Below are 15,360 nucleotides of genomic sequence, written 5' to 3' on the forward strand. Positions count from 1 at the left end.
AGTTGCTACAAACATTTTGTTGGAACTATATAGAATTGTGGCGACTAAGCTTTCTACAGAGACATTCATAAATCAAGAACACAGGAGATGCTGAGGGTTTCATTATTATAAATCTTCCAGTGGTGTAATTTTAGTGATAATATATTAAATGTGAATGAAACAGAAACTGGTGCATGATCTCTCTGGTTTCTTGGCTCTAGACTTTGAGGCGAGACAGAAGTTGCACTTTTGGAAACATGAGATTCCCCGAAGCAAAGCACTGGGAGAGTCCGTCACTCAACAGGATTGCCTCCTGGCACAACAGGTAATGTACACACAAACACTTATTTTTTGGAAAAGGTATTTAAAATTTTTTTTAATTACATCACCTAAAACTACTATAAAGTACTAACTACTACTAAGAACAATTATAATAAACTAACTACTAAAAGAGCTAAGGGGACACAATTGAGGTAAAATAACGTGGACAATTGTTAAGGCCACTTCAGCCTGAGGCGGTTGAGAAGGAACTGAGAGCAGTTCGCCCATGCATGGCTATATAACACCAGCACTCAGCACATGACTGAGTAACATGCATCTGTGGGCTGAACAGACACTTCTATGAGAAATCTCCGGGTATGTCCAGACTACCTGCCATATCGGAGGTAGTGATTGATTTTTCGGGGATCGATATATCGCGTCTCATCTAGACGCGATATATCGATCCCCCAACGTGCTCCCGTCGACTCTGGAACTCCACTGGAGCGAGTGACGGTAGTGGAGTAGACACGGGAAGCCGTGGACGTCTATCCCACGCCATGAGGACCCGAGGTAAATCGATCTAAGATACTTCGACTTCAGCTATGCTATTCACGTAGCTGAAGTTGTGTATCTTAGATCGATACCCCTCCCAGTGTAGACCAGCCCTCTGATCAAAAGTGCAGGGGATGCAAGAACACCTAGAGTGAAGGAACTAGGGTGTCCATAGGGACCTTACTTGAAGAACAACTAGATTTATTTTTAGACAAAAGAGAGGATTGAGCAGTTTAATGAAAAGCAAGAGGTGGACCCAGGCCTCAAAGGAAGGATCTGGATCAGGATCCAAATTTTTCCGATGGCAGACATGACAGGTCTTTTACTGTCTCTGAAATGTCTTACACCCTTAACTTTGGTGATTTACAGTATATCGTAAAGCATAACCTTGGTTTTAGGAAAAGTTGACTTATGAAAACATGCCAATGTCTATTTTGCTTTGAACAACCCATTCATATTAGTGGAAAGACTTCCTCCTGTATCAACATACTACCTTCAATGAAGCACCCATGTCTCCCAAAAGTGGAAGTGCAATCTGAAAAAAAATACATGCATACACTTAAGAAATATTTAATATACTGTATATATCCCACATCTTTAAATCTTTGGTCCATGGTTTCCGTATGTACCAATGGTATAAAAAAAGTTTACATAATTATGCAAATGAGTCATGATTAAGACTGTTTTATCATGATATTTTAAAGAAAAATAAAGAGTATTCATGATGAAAAATGCAAGAGTCAAATATTCAAATATATTTTTAAAATGTTGTCAATGATTTCTACCCAAGGTAGTTCTTTGTTCCTTATTGTAGTGAACTAGCTAGAACTGTGTTTATGTTATGAAAACAGTCAACACACTGAAACATAGTAGCTCCGCTATCAGAGTGCACTTTTCTGAAACCCAGCTTAGCCCTTCAAAATGTTTAAGTCTTTTTTTATGTCTGCAGGAAGAGGGAGAAATATCATTACCCCTGGAAAATTAAAGCCTTTGCAGTTAGTTCTTTGATCTGGTCTTCCGTGTAGCAGTACTGTTTTCCTCCTGTCTTCCCTTAGTTTTCCAAGTGCTAGGTTTAATTTTGTATCTCTCAAAGTTGTCCATGAAACAGACTGAGCTGTTGCTGTTACATCCACCCACCCAGCTCCAAAAATGAATCCTCACATGTCAAAATGTAGGGATATTTTTGTAAATCATGAAAAAATCACAAGCTAAATTACTCCTGTGATTGTTGGGAAAAAAAACCCAGCCTTGGTCATGATATACAGTTAGATACACTGTCAAACCTGGTGTGTACTTGTCTTCGATTTAACCAATTTCAAATGTTAATATTTTTAAAGCTTTAAGGGTTCCGTCCACACCAGGAAAGCAAAAGTGTCAAACTTTGGTCTTCAGTACATTAGGAAAATTGCCCTTTGCTGACAACGGATGTCAGCAACCTGTGCAGTGGAACTACTGCTAAACATGATTTAACAGCTAATGTAGAGAAGGACATACCACATTCAGCATGGTTTCACAAACCTTGAAAAATCTGTCAGGAAAGTTCTTAGAGAAGGACTTGTCTACATGGCAGGGTTTAAACACTCACCGAGAGGGGTGTTCATTAGAGAAGAGGCTGAACTCACACTTTTGTAAGCAGCAGCGATTTGGCTGAAAGACACCATAAGGTTTCCCAGCACTGGAGCTTTATGTTTGGGATAGCCATGTCTTTTTATTTTCTTTTTATATATGTCATGTCTCAAATAAAAACTAAGATGGTATTTAGGATTTAAACAGTTTCCTACACTTAGGGAGTTATCACTGCATCTCACCTGTTATCTGAGACTAAGCCTTCTCAAAAATCTGGTTATATGGTAGCCGGCTTTGGCCAAAACCACTTAGGAAAGGCCAAATCACATTATAATTCTAGGACCACAAGTGAGGTTAACAAGTGACTAAAGGGTTTCACTTTGCTGAGCAACAGGTCCCAAGAGCTGCTCTAGGAATTCTGAGAGGTTTATCTACCTTTTTTGATGCCTCTGTCAGCATTTGTTTAAAAATCAAAATTAAGCTTGTAAAGTTTCAACTTTGGGGAACATGTTAAAAGGATCTATACTCGTTTCAGGTGTCTCTTCATTTTAGCCATTTAATTCTTTTGTTAGTACTCGAGAAAATTAGTTCACATTATGGGCTAATTACTTTCAAAATTTCATTAATAATATAATAGCTTTTTAAATGTGTCAGAGCAATGCAATTTTTCCCATGGTCTTCTAATTTAAGAAGAACCAAACTATAGTCTTTGAAAATTTATACAGAACTGCTCCTGGCGCTGAGACATGGTAAGCCAAGTTGCAGCCTGGAACAAACTATTAAAGCTAAAGCATAACCTCCTGAAAATAGACATTTATCATGAAAGTGCTCACATTACAATATCATTAATATTATGGTTATGAGCTAAATAAAAAAAAATCACTAAGCAGTCAATTGAATACAACAGGGATCAGCAACCTTTGGCATGCGGCCCACCAGGGGCCTGGTGGGCCAAGCCCAGGGCCAGTGCAACCCATGAGGCGACCTAGGCATTCACCTAGGGTGCTAACATTTGGAGGGCAGCGACCTCGGTGGCCAGATCTTCGGCCGCCCTGGTCGTTGTCGGTCTTTCGGGGATGGGACCTTCCGCCACCTCTGTCGGGGGTGGGACCTTCCGCCACTTAGGCCGGCAAAAAAGCTTGGCTGAGCTGATCACGGCTCCCACTGGCCGCGGTTTGCTGCTGCAGGCCAATGGGGGCTGCGGGGGCTGGCCCTGGTGGGCCATGGACCAAAGCTTGCTGATCCCTGGAATACAATTTGCTAGGCCTACTAGGCATCGGATGTCTTTCTGTTTTAAGATACTTGCATCCACACAATGTAAGTCAAGCATAGTTTGTATACATACTGGGTCACCTGGAGGACCAGGAAGTCCTGGCTTCCCATCTGATCCCGGAGCACCCTAGAAACAGAAACAAGACCATTGCATTTTAAATTTAAGTCATTGATAAGGGGCACATATATCAATATAGTGTTATATAAAGAACTGTTACTTACATCAGCACCTGGGGTACCTGGAGTTCCAGGTAATCCAGGGTGTCCTCTAGGGCCCTAATATACAGAACAGTTACTTAAGATATGATTCAAGAAACTGGAAAACATGTTAAGTTAAATTCATTTTTCCAAATTATACAATAAGTATTTTACCTGTGCACCTGGTTCCCCAAATGGACCTTTAGGACCCTGTAAAAAAAGCCAAATGTAGAATCAGATAACAGCAGCAATGCTTTTAAAAAAGGGGTGATCTTGAACCAAAAATACTGAATGTGGGCTTTTGGTTCAGCGCATCTTAGAGAATGAGACCTGCTGAAATGGCAAGTTACAAATCTGGACCAAACTTTGCTAAAGTTCAAGGTTGATTAGATCCAGTATTTTGGTTAAGAACCATTTCACATGGAAAGTAAGGCCACCGACTAATGACACAGTTATGTTATTATGAAATGGACTGTTCAGTTAGCTTGCAATTTACAGGGAAAACTGAAATTTATGTAATGCGATAGGCAAAAGCATCACAAATTGTGGGATGCCTAAGAATCAATGTAAAAATGTAAACATTTAAATAACATTAATTTGTTTTTTACATGATTAGACTTGCTTAAAATTTATATTTGAATTTATAGCCATCTGTCTCAAACATTATGATTTCTATAACTTAGTCATTTCAATAAAGTGAAAAGTTCAGTTTAATATGTTGTATTGGACTGACAAGATATTTCCATTTTCATCACAGTAGAATTCAGGAGCATTACCTGTGTCATCTACCTCCTATATTATTGAACACTATCAAGACAACTAAACAAAGAAAGATTATCACTTGGATTATGGAACAACTGCTGGCATTATCTGAAACTCAATCCTTTTAAGGCCAAATAATTTCCCAAGTTGCAGACGGTTCCATGGCTTATGGAGGGGCAAATTCTGGGGGCGCATACTGGGGTCCTGATCACCATAGAGCTATGCTCTATTGGGGCTCACACAATAATGAGGATGTTTGAGTAAGTCAAGAATGGTGGACATGTGACTATGAAAATACAAAAGGAAAAATCCCTCACCTGGTGAATATGGGTAGCAACCCCATGTAATCCACTGCAGCACTGAGTTTCCCTTGAGGGAGAAATCTATCTTCCAGTCCACACTACTACAGATTGCCTCTGTACAACACTTCTTTACACAGGCTTGGCAAAAGATCTGCTACTTGGTATTGCAACCTTGGAAAACTCTAGGGCCCTTAACATTTTACGTTAGCAGTGAAAGCTGGGAGAAAATAGTATAGGTTGTTGTAATGAAGTTTATAATTTGTGGAGCTAGCTACATTCTAAAGAAAAAACATTGATATTTTTCAATGTCTTACTTTTCAAAAATATGTTCTATTTACTTTGTGGGAATATCTGAAGAAGTTCCTGTAACCACTGATACTCCCAGAAATGGACTGGATGCTGAAGTAATAAGTGCAATAAAGATGCAGTTGTTAAGAAGCAAGAATGAAATAGCATTTTGAACAGTGTGCTGCTTATAGCAAGAATGATGTAAAAGACCATACTACTGCAGCTATTTATTCTGATTACTCCAGATATAGTGTCCTTTGCTCATTTCATGTTTAAAATATATAGGTGGAAATTGGCCACATCTGGACGTTGTTGCTTGATGGGTGTGAAGCTTGTGCTGAGTTGTGCAGCTCTGGCTAGAGACTCTGCACCCACAATTAACCCACAGTACTCTAATTCTTGTAATTCAGGCATCCTAACACTGAAGCCCTGGAGCTGCTGCCCAGCTGCCCAGCCTCACCTTTTCTTTCCAGAGGCAGAGTACCTGCCTCTGCCCCACCTACTGTACAGGGCATGGGGGATGACACAGAGAAGGGGCCTGTTGTTATTGACTGACTGACTGACAGCCAAGGATATTTTATGAGGCTTAGTGTCTCTTCTCATGTGCCAGTGCTGGAATCAGAAGGGGCAGACAAATTCAAAAGAGCTGTCAGCCAGAAAAAGAACTTTCAGCTTTAAGAAGTCCCAGAGCAATGTGCAATTAATGTGGGAGGGCACGGAGCACAGGCTCTTGCAACTCTCCCATTCTCCACTTATAAGTGAAGTTCTAGGGGGACTAACAGCAAGACCTAGACAGTAATATCATTTTCTGCTCTGTGAAAGGAGAAGAGGTGTTGGGTCAGGAATCACAGCGCAGCAGGGAACTCACATCAGGAATATCTAATCTGAAACATGTTATATGAACCTGATCATTACATAGATTTCTCAGTAATAACTAAAATAAAACTCTCATATACTGTTTGCTATACTTACAGGGGGTCCTTGCATTCCTATTCCAAGTGGTCCCATCTCTCCAGGGGACCCTTGTATGCCAGGCAGTCCTCTTTCACCCTGATAAGGTTACAAAACTTTCTGTTTCATCTTTAAAAGCAGAAAACAGTGTATCTCTTAGAAATAGGAATTGTGATAATTTTTGTATACCTTAGGCCCTCGTGGACCTGGGGTTCCAGGAGTGCCAGCCAGACCCTAAAAAACAATAGTTCTACCTTAAAATTACAGAGTCTGATTGAATTTTATTGTCAGAGGTAGTCAGCATTTGTAAATAAAAATGATCTGTCTACATCTTGATTATTAGTGCCACAGTCTGTAAGATCATTGAAAAGACACTTGCATTAACAAGAGATTTTAGACTGTATTGTTTATGCACTTGCTTTACAGGTATAACATACATTTTGTTTTCAAAATTATACTAGTATTGCTATACATATCATTTTCAGAAGTGCTAGAAGTGCTATATGGAAACAAGCAATGAAAGCCCTTGTAGTAAGTACTTACTGGTTTCCCAGGCAGACTTGGCCCAGGGAGTCCTGTCTCACCTTTTGGACCTGGATGTCCAGGAGGCCCTGTAATTCCACCAGAATCACCCTGTGGAATAGATATAAACTACTAATTGAAATGATAGTGTTTTCTTTCAGGAAAATTAACATTAAGGTAGGTCTTGGTTATCATGACTTTTTTACATGATAGATCTTTGTTACCTGTTATGTCTAGGTATTGGTAAACATTTTAAACAGCCCTATTTCAGAATGTACCACTGTACTTACATCAGCTTATTTGATAAACAAACACATGACTCCAGTTTTATAAAACAAAACCAACTTTTTAACATTATTTGCAATGCCAGTCAGGCTCCACACTCTAAAGCAGGTGTTTGCTATACTGCTAGCAGAGATTTTTCACTGTAAATCAGACAGGCCAACACCTATCCTACAGGGTAGTGAGTTTTATGACAGGGTGTTTGGAAGTACTGACGTATTGAAATCTGTTACACATGTTTAGATAACACATCTACAGCTTTTAATTTCTTAACAAAATATATATTTGCCCTAAAAAATGTTACACGGGTAAGTATGCAAGATAAAAAAAACAAAACAAAACATAGGAACATGGAATTTGCTGTAGCAGAAAAGACCAAGAGTCCATCTAATCTAGTTAATAACTCCGCTATTTTCCCAGTTACTCAGGCTTGCAATGCTGGTATCATATGTACACTTCTTCCTCCTTCATCCTCTAATACCCAGATTGCCTCTAAATCCTGCCAGTTATTCCTCTGCAACATCTCCACTGTCCAATCCCTCCTCTCTATCCCTATTGCAAAAATCTGGGTCCGTGCCTTAGTCAATCCCTCATCTCAATTACTGACATTTCCTCTTCTCACCTTAAAGGCTCTGCTCAGCCGTACTCCTACCTACATCTCCCTTATCTTTCTCACTTTAACTCTACACTCTACGAACACGGCACATCTCTGGCTAGCCCAACTCCTTCTTCCACAAGTGACTTTGTGCCTTTTCTCATGCTATCCTTTCCACCTCAAATATCCTCCCAGATCATGTGTGTTGTGCAACCTTATGTTTCTTCCTGTTCCACAAGACTAGCTTCTTTAGGTCCGTGCCCCAGTGCTGACCTCTATTCTTGCCTTCTCAACAGCTTGCACCCTCAAACTATTAATGTACTTCATTGGCTTTTTTTAAAACACAAACCCCAAGTTGTATAAATGCAACAACTTATCTCAGAATTCACATCTTTCCCATATAATTCTCCCTTTCTCCCCGTACATGCAGATACACACACATGCGCACAATTAACCCTTGCTGTTCTGTAGTACTGGTATGTCCAACTGCAGGCCTAATCCCACCCCCATTTAAGTCAATGGGATTCTTTCAATTATTACATTGAAATTGGATTGACACATTAGAAGGTAAACTCTTTAGGCAAGAGGCATGTTTTTTATTTATTCTTAAAGTACTTAGATAGATGAATGTGGAAGGATGGAAGACTCCTTCAAGATTATAATATTTGACTAATATTTTCTAAATCATAAATTTAATTGATCAAATTTTAGTGCATACCTTTTCTCCTTTAATTCCTGGTTTTCCTGGTATCCCAGGCTCTCCTGGTAAACCCTAGTTAATTTAAAAAAACCAACATTTTAGGTCAATTACAGCATCTTTCAGGTCAGTATGCTATCTGAGATTAAAGGTGAAAAAAGCACTTAATCTGGAGTAGTTACCATACATTATAGGCCCAGCTAAACTCCTCTTATTCATGCAAGTGAGAACTTCTTTAGGAGTATGCATATGTTATTTTGTTTAAATGAATATTTACTAACCAAAAATTGCCTTCTATACCCTTCTGGGCAGTACCTTCCTGAAAAAATTCAATTAAGAGATTTCTGGAAAAAAAAAATATCAAAATAAACCAAAGTCCTGAAAACTGACAGTGTTTAAAGGAAGATAGTAACAAGTAAAATTACTAGATTTAAAGGACTAGTTTGCCTGTGGCCAGGGCCGGTGCAACCATTTAGGCGACCGCACTAGGATTTGAGGGGTGGCATTTTCTTTGGCAGCAACTGCGGTGGCCAGATCTTTGGCTACCCCAGTCGCCGCCAGTATTTAGGCGGAGGGAGCTGGGGCAGGGGAGCAACGCCTGTAGCAAGTAAGTGGGGGGGCAGCACCCAGGGGAACTCCCCGCCCCAGCTCACCCCTGCCCCTCCTCCTGCCCGAGCACTCCATGGCTACTTCACTTCTCCCAGCTGCCAGGCTTGTGGCACCTAAGCTGATTGGCGCCTCAAGCCTGGGAGGTGAGAGAAGTGAAGCAGCGACGGCGTGCTCGGGGTGCTCGTGCACGGAGTAGGGGTGAGCTGGGGCGGTGCCTCAGGGCAGAGGGTGGGGGATGGGGAGCTGCTGCAGGGGGGCACCTCAGGGCAGGGGCTCGAGGATGGGGGAGGATACAAGGTGGAAGTTTCACCTAGGGCGTATAGCATCCTTGCACTGCCCCTGCCTGTGGCTACTGGGATATGATGCGCATGGTGTTGGGCACTACTTGCTTGATATTTTCTTTACTCTTAAAGCCTCAAGGAACCAAATTTTAATATTGTACATTTGATTAACTCCAAATCTCCTTTTTTTAACAAAAAATAGTTTTAAATATTCAAAAGACAACAACAAATAAAAATATCAGCAAAATAATGGCTTTCTGTCCCTCCTCCAGATGTCTGCTTCCACATCAAAGTTTTGATTTTCATATTTGTCCTTTCCCTCCTAAGAATTCAAGCAACTAGAGATGCAGAGACATGAAAGAATAATAAAATAAAAATTTAAAATTACCTAAGCATGCATAAATAGCTTAAACACAAGTTCACTCTCTAACCTCACAAGATTTTCAATTACTTTATAGAAAAGTGTGATCTACATTTGTTCCAAAAGAAAGTATATAGAGTTGTCATCTGCCTTAATACATTACATTATATTTATTCCATGAAGTAATGTATGCTTGTCTATCATGAACCTTAGGTAAGTTCCACAGCAAATGGTAGATCTACTCAAGGCAAGGATGTCTAGTATTCATGCCCAACTATGATATGCAAATTCAAATGAAAAGTAATTAGCTTTGTCAAAAAGATCTTGAAAGTCATATCACTTGAACTTTTCTTTGCACTGGGAAACATTTAATCTTGTTAGCACTTGCACGTAAAGAATGAACAGAATGTTCATGTCAGTAGGAAGCATTCAATTGGCTGTGTTCTCCTTGCTTGACTGTATTCTGCCCTAAATGCAGACAAACTGTTTGTTTCAGACATTTCATACATCATTCGTTTCAAAAGTATATAAAAAAATCCTGAACTGTAGATGAGTGAAAGGTGTTCATTAGTTGCACAAATGGAAAAACATTACAAAAGTACATAGGAGTTTAGATGTGTTAACTATGAGCCAGATTTTCTGTCCTGCTTCATCCCTGTTTAGAGTGACACAAAGGGGATTCAATCTGGCCCTAGCTGCCTTGCTGGGAATTCCCCTGTGTAGATAAGTGATCTTCCCTTGCAGACTCTGGTGTACAAGCCATGCCAGAGGCAAGGAGGAAGAAAGTCCAGAGTGAGTTAATCACAGCTGGTGAATGGTTTCTCGGGGAACAAGATTAAAGCAGCAACCACCTCCCCATGCATTGGGCAGAAAATCTGGGAGTCAAAACTAGCTTCATGACAGTCCTCTCTCCTAACTCTACTATTTCAAATCAAAGCCTAGGCAAAAATAGGGACTATGGCTATACAAGTTGCACACAAGCATGCTTGGTGCTGTACAATAGATAAAGGACAATGAAGTCCCTGCCTCAAGAAATTTGCAGTACAGATCACAAACAATTTTGGGAGTGGAGAGTTCAGTCTTGAAAGTACATGTTTTAATATGCCACTTAGTCAAAGACACTGTAGATGAATGTACCTTACAAAACAAAATTTTAAAAATAGGTACCTAAATTGGGCTTGTATAAATTAAATGTCAGTAACTAAATTCAGGTGCCAAATAAATTATTACATATACAACCAACTACGTGTGTTCACAGTCACTTGTTTTGCACACAGCTGTGTATTTTGTACTCAAAATGTCCATTTGCATAAACCTGCACATATTTTGCATGGCCAACAATAACAGAATCGAAATATAGCTTCAATGTAGTTATACAAGAGATTAATTTGGTTCTTATTTATACCACTGACCTAGAGTGCTAAGGAAACAAATAAGTCTGCATACTTAGATTCATATTATCCACTATTACTGAAAATTTGTTGATAATGACAAATTATAGATTTTAAAAACACAGATTGTAAAAGTGAGGCCATTTATTTATAAGGCCTTGAATTTTTCTTCCCTTCCCAACTTCCCCAATCTTATATCTTATCACACTGATTTTCCCAACTCATTGTAATGATCTCAAACAAGCTCTGTAAAGGGATTATAGTGGGATTTTTCATCTCTGGTATATATTTCTATAGTAGGGGGTAATCTGGGCACTTGTGAGTTACACAAATTAGTATTAAAATCCCCACTTGGTAGATGACAAAACAAAGACACTCAGAGGTTTTGCACAACCCCAAACACTAAGAGCTGGAATTTGCATTTTCAAATCCCATGGGCTAACTATTAAATCACCCCCATAAAAAGACCACCCAACAATAGTTCACCTGGCACTGTTTGTTTAATATCTCACCTGAACAGATTTTACTGACTGTAGAAAATTACACAATACTTACGACTTCTCCTGGATGTCCTCTGGGTCCAATGGGTCCTGGAGGACCTTGCAGTCCCTACAGTGTGTGTATATATATATTAATTAGAGTTAAAAACCAATATATTTGCAATTACTTTATACTGAATAAAGAATAAAGCACTTTATCCACTGTAAGAACATAAACCAGGGGTGGCCAACCTGAGTCTGAGAAGGAGTCAGAATTTATGAATGTACATTGCCAAAGAGCCACAATAATATGTCAGCAGTTCGTGATCAGCTCCCCCACCCCCAGCGCCTCCCACCCACCAGCAGCCCTGCTGATCAGCACCTCCCCCTCCCTCCCTGCACCTCCTGATCAGCTGTTTCGTGGCGTGCAGGAGGCTGTGGAGGAAAGCAGGGAGGAGCAAGGGCACGGCAGGATCGGGGAGGGGGTGGGAAGGGGTGAAGTGGGGGCAGGGCCTGTGGCAGAGCCAGGGGTTGAGCAGTGAGCACCCTCTGGCCAACTGGAAAGTTGGCATCTGTAGCTCCAGCCCCGGAATCGGTGCCTATACAAGGAGCCACATATTAGCTTCTGAAGAGCCGCATGTGGCTCCAGAGCCACAGGTTGGCCACCCCTGACATAAACAAAAGAGCTGCTAAGAATTATTTTCTATCTGGATTAGAGAGCAACTGTAACCCACACACCTCCTGGGTGTGGTGTTCTGTCCCCTCTAGTGGCACCAAGACCACTTAGAGATTAATGAGTCTGCTCCAGTCTTAGCTAACAGCAATATGGCTTTTAGCTCAAGCAGTAGAGGCTCATGCACTAAGCTCCAAAGGTCCCAGGTTTGATCTCGCCCATCGACGACTAGGGTCTGTTGGTGTTACACAAAAGTTACTGCTAGTTCATTCTCCACTGCCCTGATAGGATTTGCGTTGTTATGCTTCCCATAGAACTATATTAGAAGTTTCCATATTAATGAGCTAATTTCTCAAAACATGTCCACATAGAGGGTCTGCTTTATGGGCCAGATCGTCAATTGTGTAAATCATTGTAGCACTGTTGAAGTCAATGGAGCTATGACATTTTACACCAGCTGAGGATCTGGCCCAGTGTGTCCATAGGAAGAGGATTACAGCTGCTGCTGAAAAGGTTGAAAAAAGAATCCTGCCCATGGGACTATAGGACTCCAACAAGGCCGTGTGCTTTAGGATTCTGTTGAAGGAAGGAATGCTCTATTTGTTTGTCACGGTTATAACTTCTACAAGATGCATCTGGGAGGGAATTGGAGAGTTTCTTTTCTTAATTATTTCACCTGTCCAAGGTTACTAAAGAATGGTGAGAGGAAAAGGGTTTCAGCTATTAGGGCAGTAGCCACTAATCAGGAGACCTAGGTTCAAGTCCCTGTTCTGCAATAGACTTCCTGTGTGACCTTGGGCAAATCAGTTTGCCTCTCTGTGCTTCAGTTTCCCATCTGTAAAATGGAATTAATAGTATTTCCCTATCTTATAGTTTTGTGAGGATAAATACATAAAAAATGTGGGGCACTCCTATACTATGGCAATGAGAGCATTTAAGTACCTAGGATAGATAGACTGAACTGTGTCTTTGGGTTGCTGCAGAGGTTTCCTACATCAGTGAAACCCAGACCAGCCAGCCAGGTGAGGAATCATGCAGATCTTTCTAAAGGCAGATGAGATGGTGACCATTGTTTTGGTAAGGTCCTGGGGGCTGATGTCAGACCAAAGGAAGCCAGGTATATGACCTCTACCGAGTGGAGGTAACCAAAAGTTTTCAGAACATTTCCCCTTTCTGAGGATTCTGGGGCAGAAGAGAGAAGGAGAAATGTGACTGAAGATCAGGAGGAGGAGAGGATTTAAAGATTTATAACCCAAGAGTCTGAGGCAATCCTGTTTCAGGAGTGAAGGAACACAGAATCTTTTATCTGATTTGAGGGACAGGAATAGTTAGAAAAGGCTCCAGTGATTTTTCTCTGGACAAAGCTTTGGCTCTAGATTCCGGCTTGTGAAAGGAATGCTGAAGTTTGTTCTCAGGTTTCTATTTCACTGAAGATTTCCCCACAAGAAGCTGGGCCTATTCCTCCCTGAGGAAAAGGAGAAAGATGAGGGTTTGTGTTTCCCTAGCTGGGAAGGCTATTTTCTCCAAAACCTCCTTCAATGCAGAATCCACTAAATTCCCAATCAGATGGGAACCCTTAAAGATTAAGGGCAAGGAGACAAAACTTGAAGATATCCTCACCTCAGGACCAGATTGTCCTGCAAGTGAACAGAATCTTGAGCCACACTAAGAATATTTAATAGGGCAATGTTAGAGGTTCCTGTGTACCAGGAAGGGAAACTTGGAGTCAACAGCATTGATCCCCTGGGTCTCCATGAGCCACAGGCGGTGCAAGAGGCATAGAAAGTGGTAGTGATTTGGATGTTCTCAGTTTAAAAGATTATTTTCATAGCTTCATTCCAGGGGCTCATGAAGGAACACACTGGACTCCAGAGTTAGGTCTAATGTCTTAGACTGGGAAATTATGACTAAATCCATAGTTTGAGTAGAGCAACCAAAGGCTGTGGAAATCAGAGTCCACATTGTAGAGTCTGAAAAGACCTTTTGGGGCAGGGTGGGTGTAGAATCAGAAGAGGCAGGAAACAGAAAAGGCCCTATTCATTCAGGCTATGGTTTCTTCCTGAGTGTCTAAAGCTGGGGATGGCACTAGATTCAGAACTTCTGTCCCTGACTGGGCTTGAGTGTGGTGCCTCTGCATGAGCAGTCTGCATGGTTCTTAAGTGACGTGGGAAGGATGGACAGAATGGGCCCATTGCCAAAGGCTGCAGAGGAAAGGCACAGGAGAGGTATTTTGGCTTTGAGACGAAGACTCCATTGTACCTACTATTCTATGCAATTACAGAGCTCAGCTGAGACCTGGAGGAGAGATGGCTCCTCAGCTAAGAAGTACAAGCTATTTCTAGAGAGGCAAGAGAACAACTAGAGAAGTCTGCCTGCACTCTGTAAGGGGGAGGAATTGAGACTGATAGTGTTGCATCCACTCTGGCTACCACCTGGTTGGCTGACAGATGAGGACGACTCACTCATTAGTTTGTATTGGTGATATCCTCAATACAAAATGTGTAATTGCACACATAAATAGCCAAAGGATAGAAATAGTAGTGGTCCGAAAAGTTCCTTGCATTGTTTTTCCCTAGTGAGTGATGCTGAAATCAACCACAATATTACTAACTAAATGTAAAATAGCTATATTCTGCCTTCAATCTTGTGTAAATCTCCGACTGACATCAACCTTGCTATATATTGTGGGTAGCATATATTGTATCACCTGCACCTAACCATAATTAATTTGTAATTTAGCTCCCTACACAGAATAAAATTAACACATCTGCATAAATATTCGCATCAGAATAGCCTCTTTTTGGTTATGGAGGCCATATTTCAAAAAATATAATTCCCAAAAAGTTGCATACATATGTTCTTTGAACACAAATTGCCTATTCTGGCCACAAAATTCAGGGATGTGTGCATGTATAACCCCAGCTTGTACGTACACAAGAACTTTGGGAATGCAACTCAAGTACACTCACTGAAAAAAATTGGCCTGTGCTATATAAAGTGAACGAAACAACACCCAACGACATAATAAGAAGCCACTACACGCTACTTTCAATTTTATAATAAATAGTTTAAAATATCTCTGGTCCTGGATTTCCAGTGAATCCAGGAGGACCACGATCTCCTGTTTCACCTTAAAAAGCATAATTTTTCTCAAATAATTTAATGTTATATCCACAAGAGACAGCTGTGTACAAAATAGATCTTTTGTATACCAATCAGAAAAATACCTTAATTCCTTGTGATCCTTTCATTCCAATTTCCCCCTGAAAATAACAGATATGATCACAATAAGTTGAAATTTAGACTAAGATTGACTGTATTGAAGTTACTACACACAGA

The 15,360-nt window shown here is 40.6% G+C and overlaps 1 protein-coding gene across 1 annotated transcript in view; it reads right to left on the minus strand.

Annotated features, from left to right (window-relative positions):
- Positions 1–15,360, minus strand: part of COL19A1 (collagen type XIX alpha 1 chain) — a 372,962-nt gene that overhangs the window by 62,152 nt on the left and 295,450 nt on the right. Inside the window, exons 20-28 of the mRNA XM_050951630.1 lie at positions 11,425–11,478; positions 8,249–8,302; positions 6,675–6,764; positions 6,321–6,365; positions 6,153–6,230; positions 4,003–4,038; positions 3,853–3,906; positions 3,704–3,757; positions 1,286–1,327 (exon numbers count right to left, since the gene is read on the minus strand). Coding sequence (XP_050807587.1) covers positions 1,286–1,327; positions 3,704–3,757; positions 3,853–3,906; positions 4,003–4,038; positions 6,153–6,230; positions 6,321–6,365; positions 6,675–6,764; positions 8,249–8,302; positions 11,425–11,478 — 507 coding nt within the window. The remainder of the gene's footprint in view (positions 1–1,285; positions 1,328–3,703; positions 3,758–3,852; positions 3,907–4,002; positions 4,039–6,152; positions 6,231–6,320; positions 6,366–6,674; positions 6,765–8,248; positions 8,303–11,424; positions 11,479–15,360) is intronic.

Source organism: Gopherus flavomarginatus, chromosome 4, assembly GCF_025201925.1.
Source record: "Gopherus flavomarginatus isolate rGopFla2 chromosome 4, rGopFla2.mat.asm, whole genome shotgun sequence".
Taxonomy (NCBI): domain Eukaryota; kingdom Metazoa; phylum Chordata; order Testudines; family Testudinidae; genus Gopherus; species Gopherus flavomarginatus.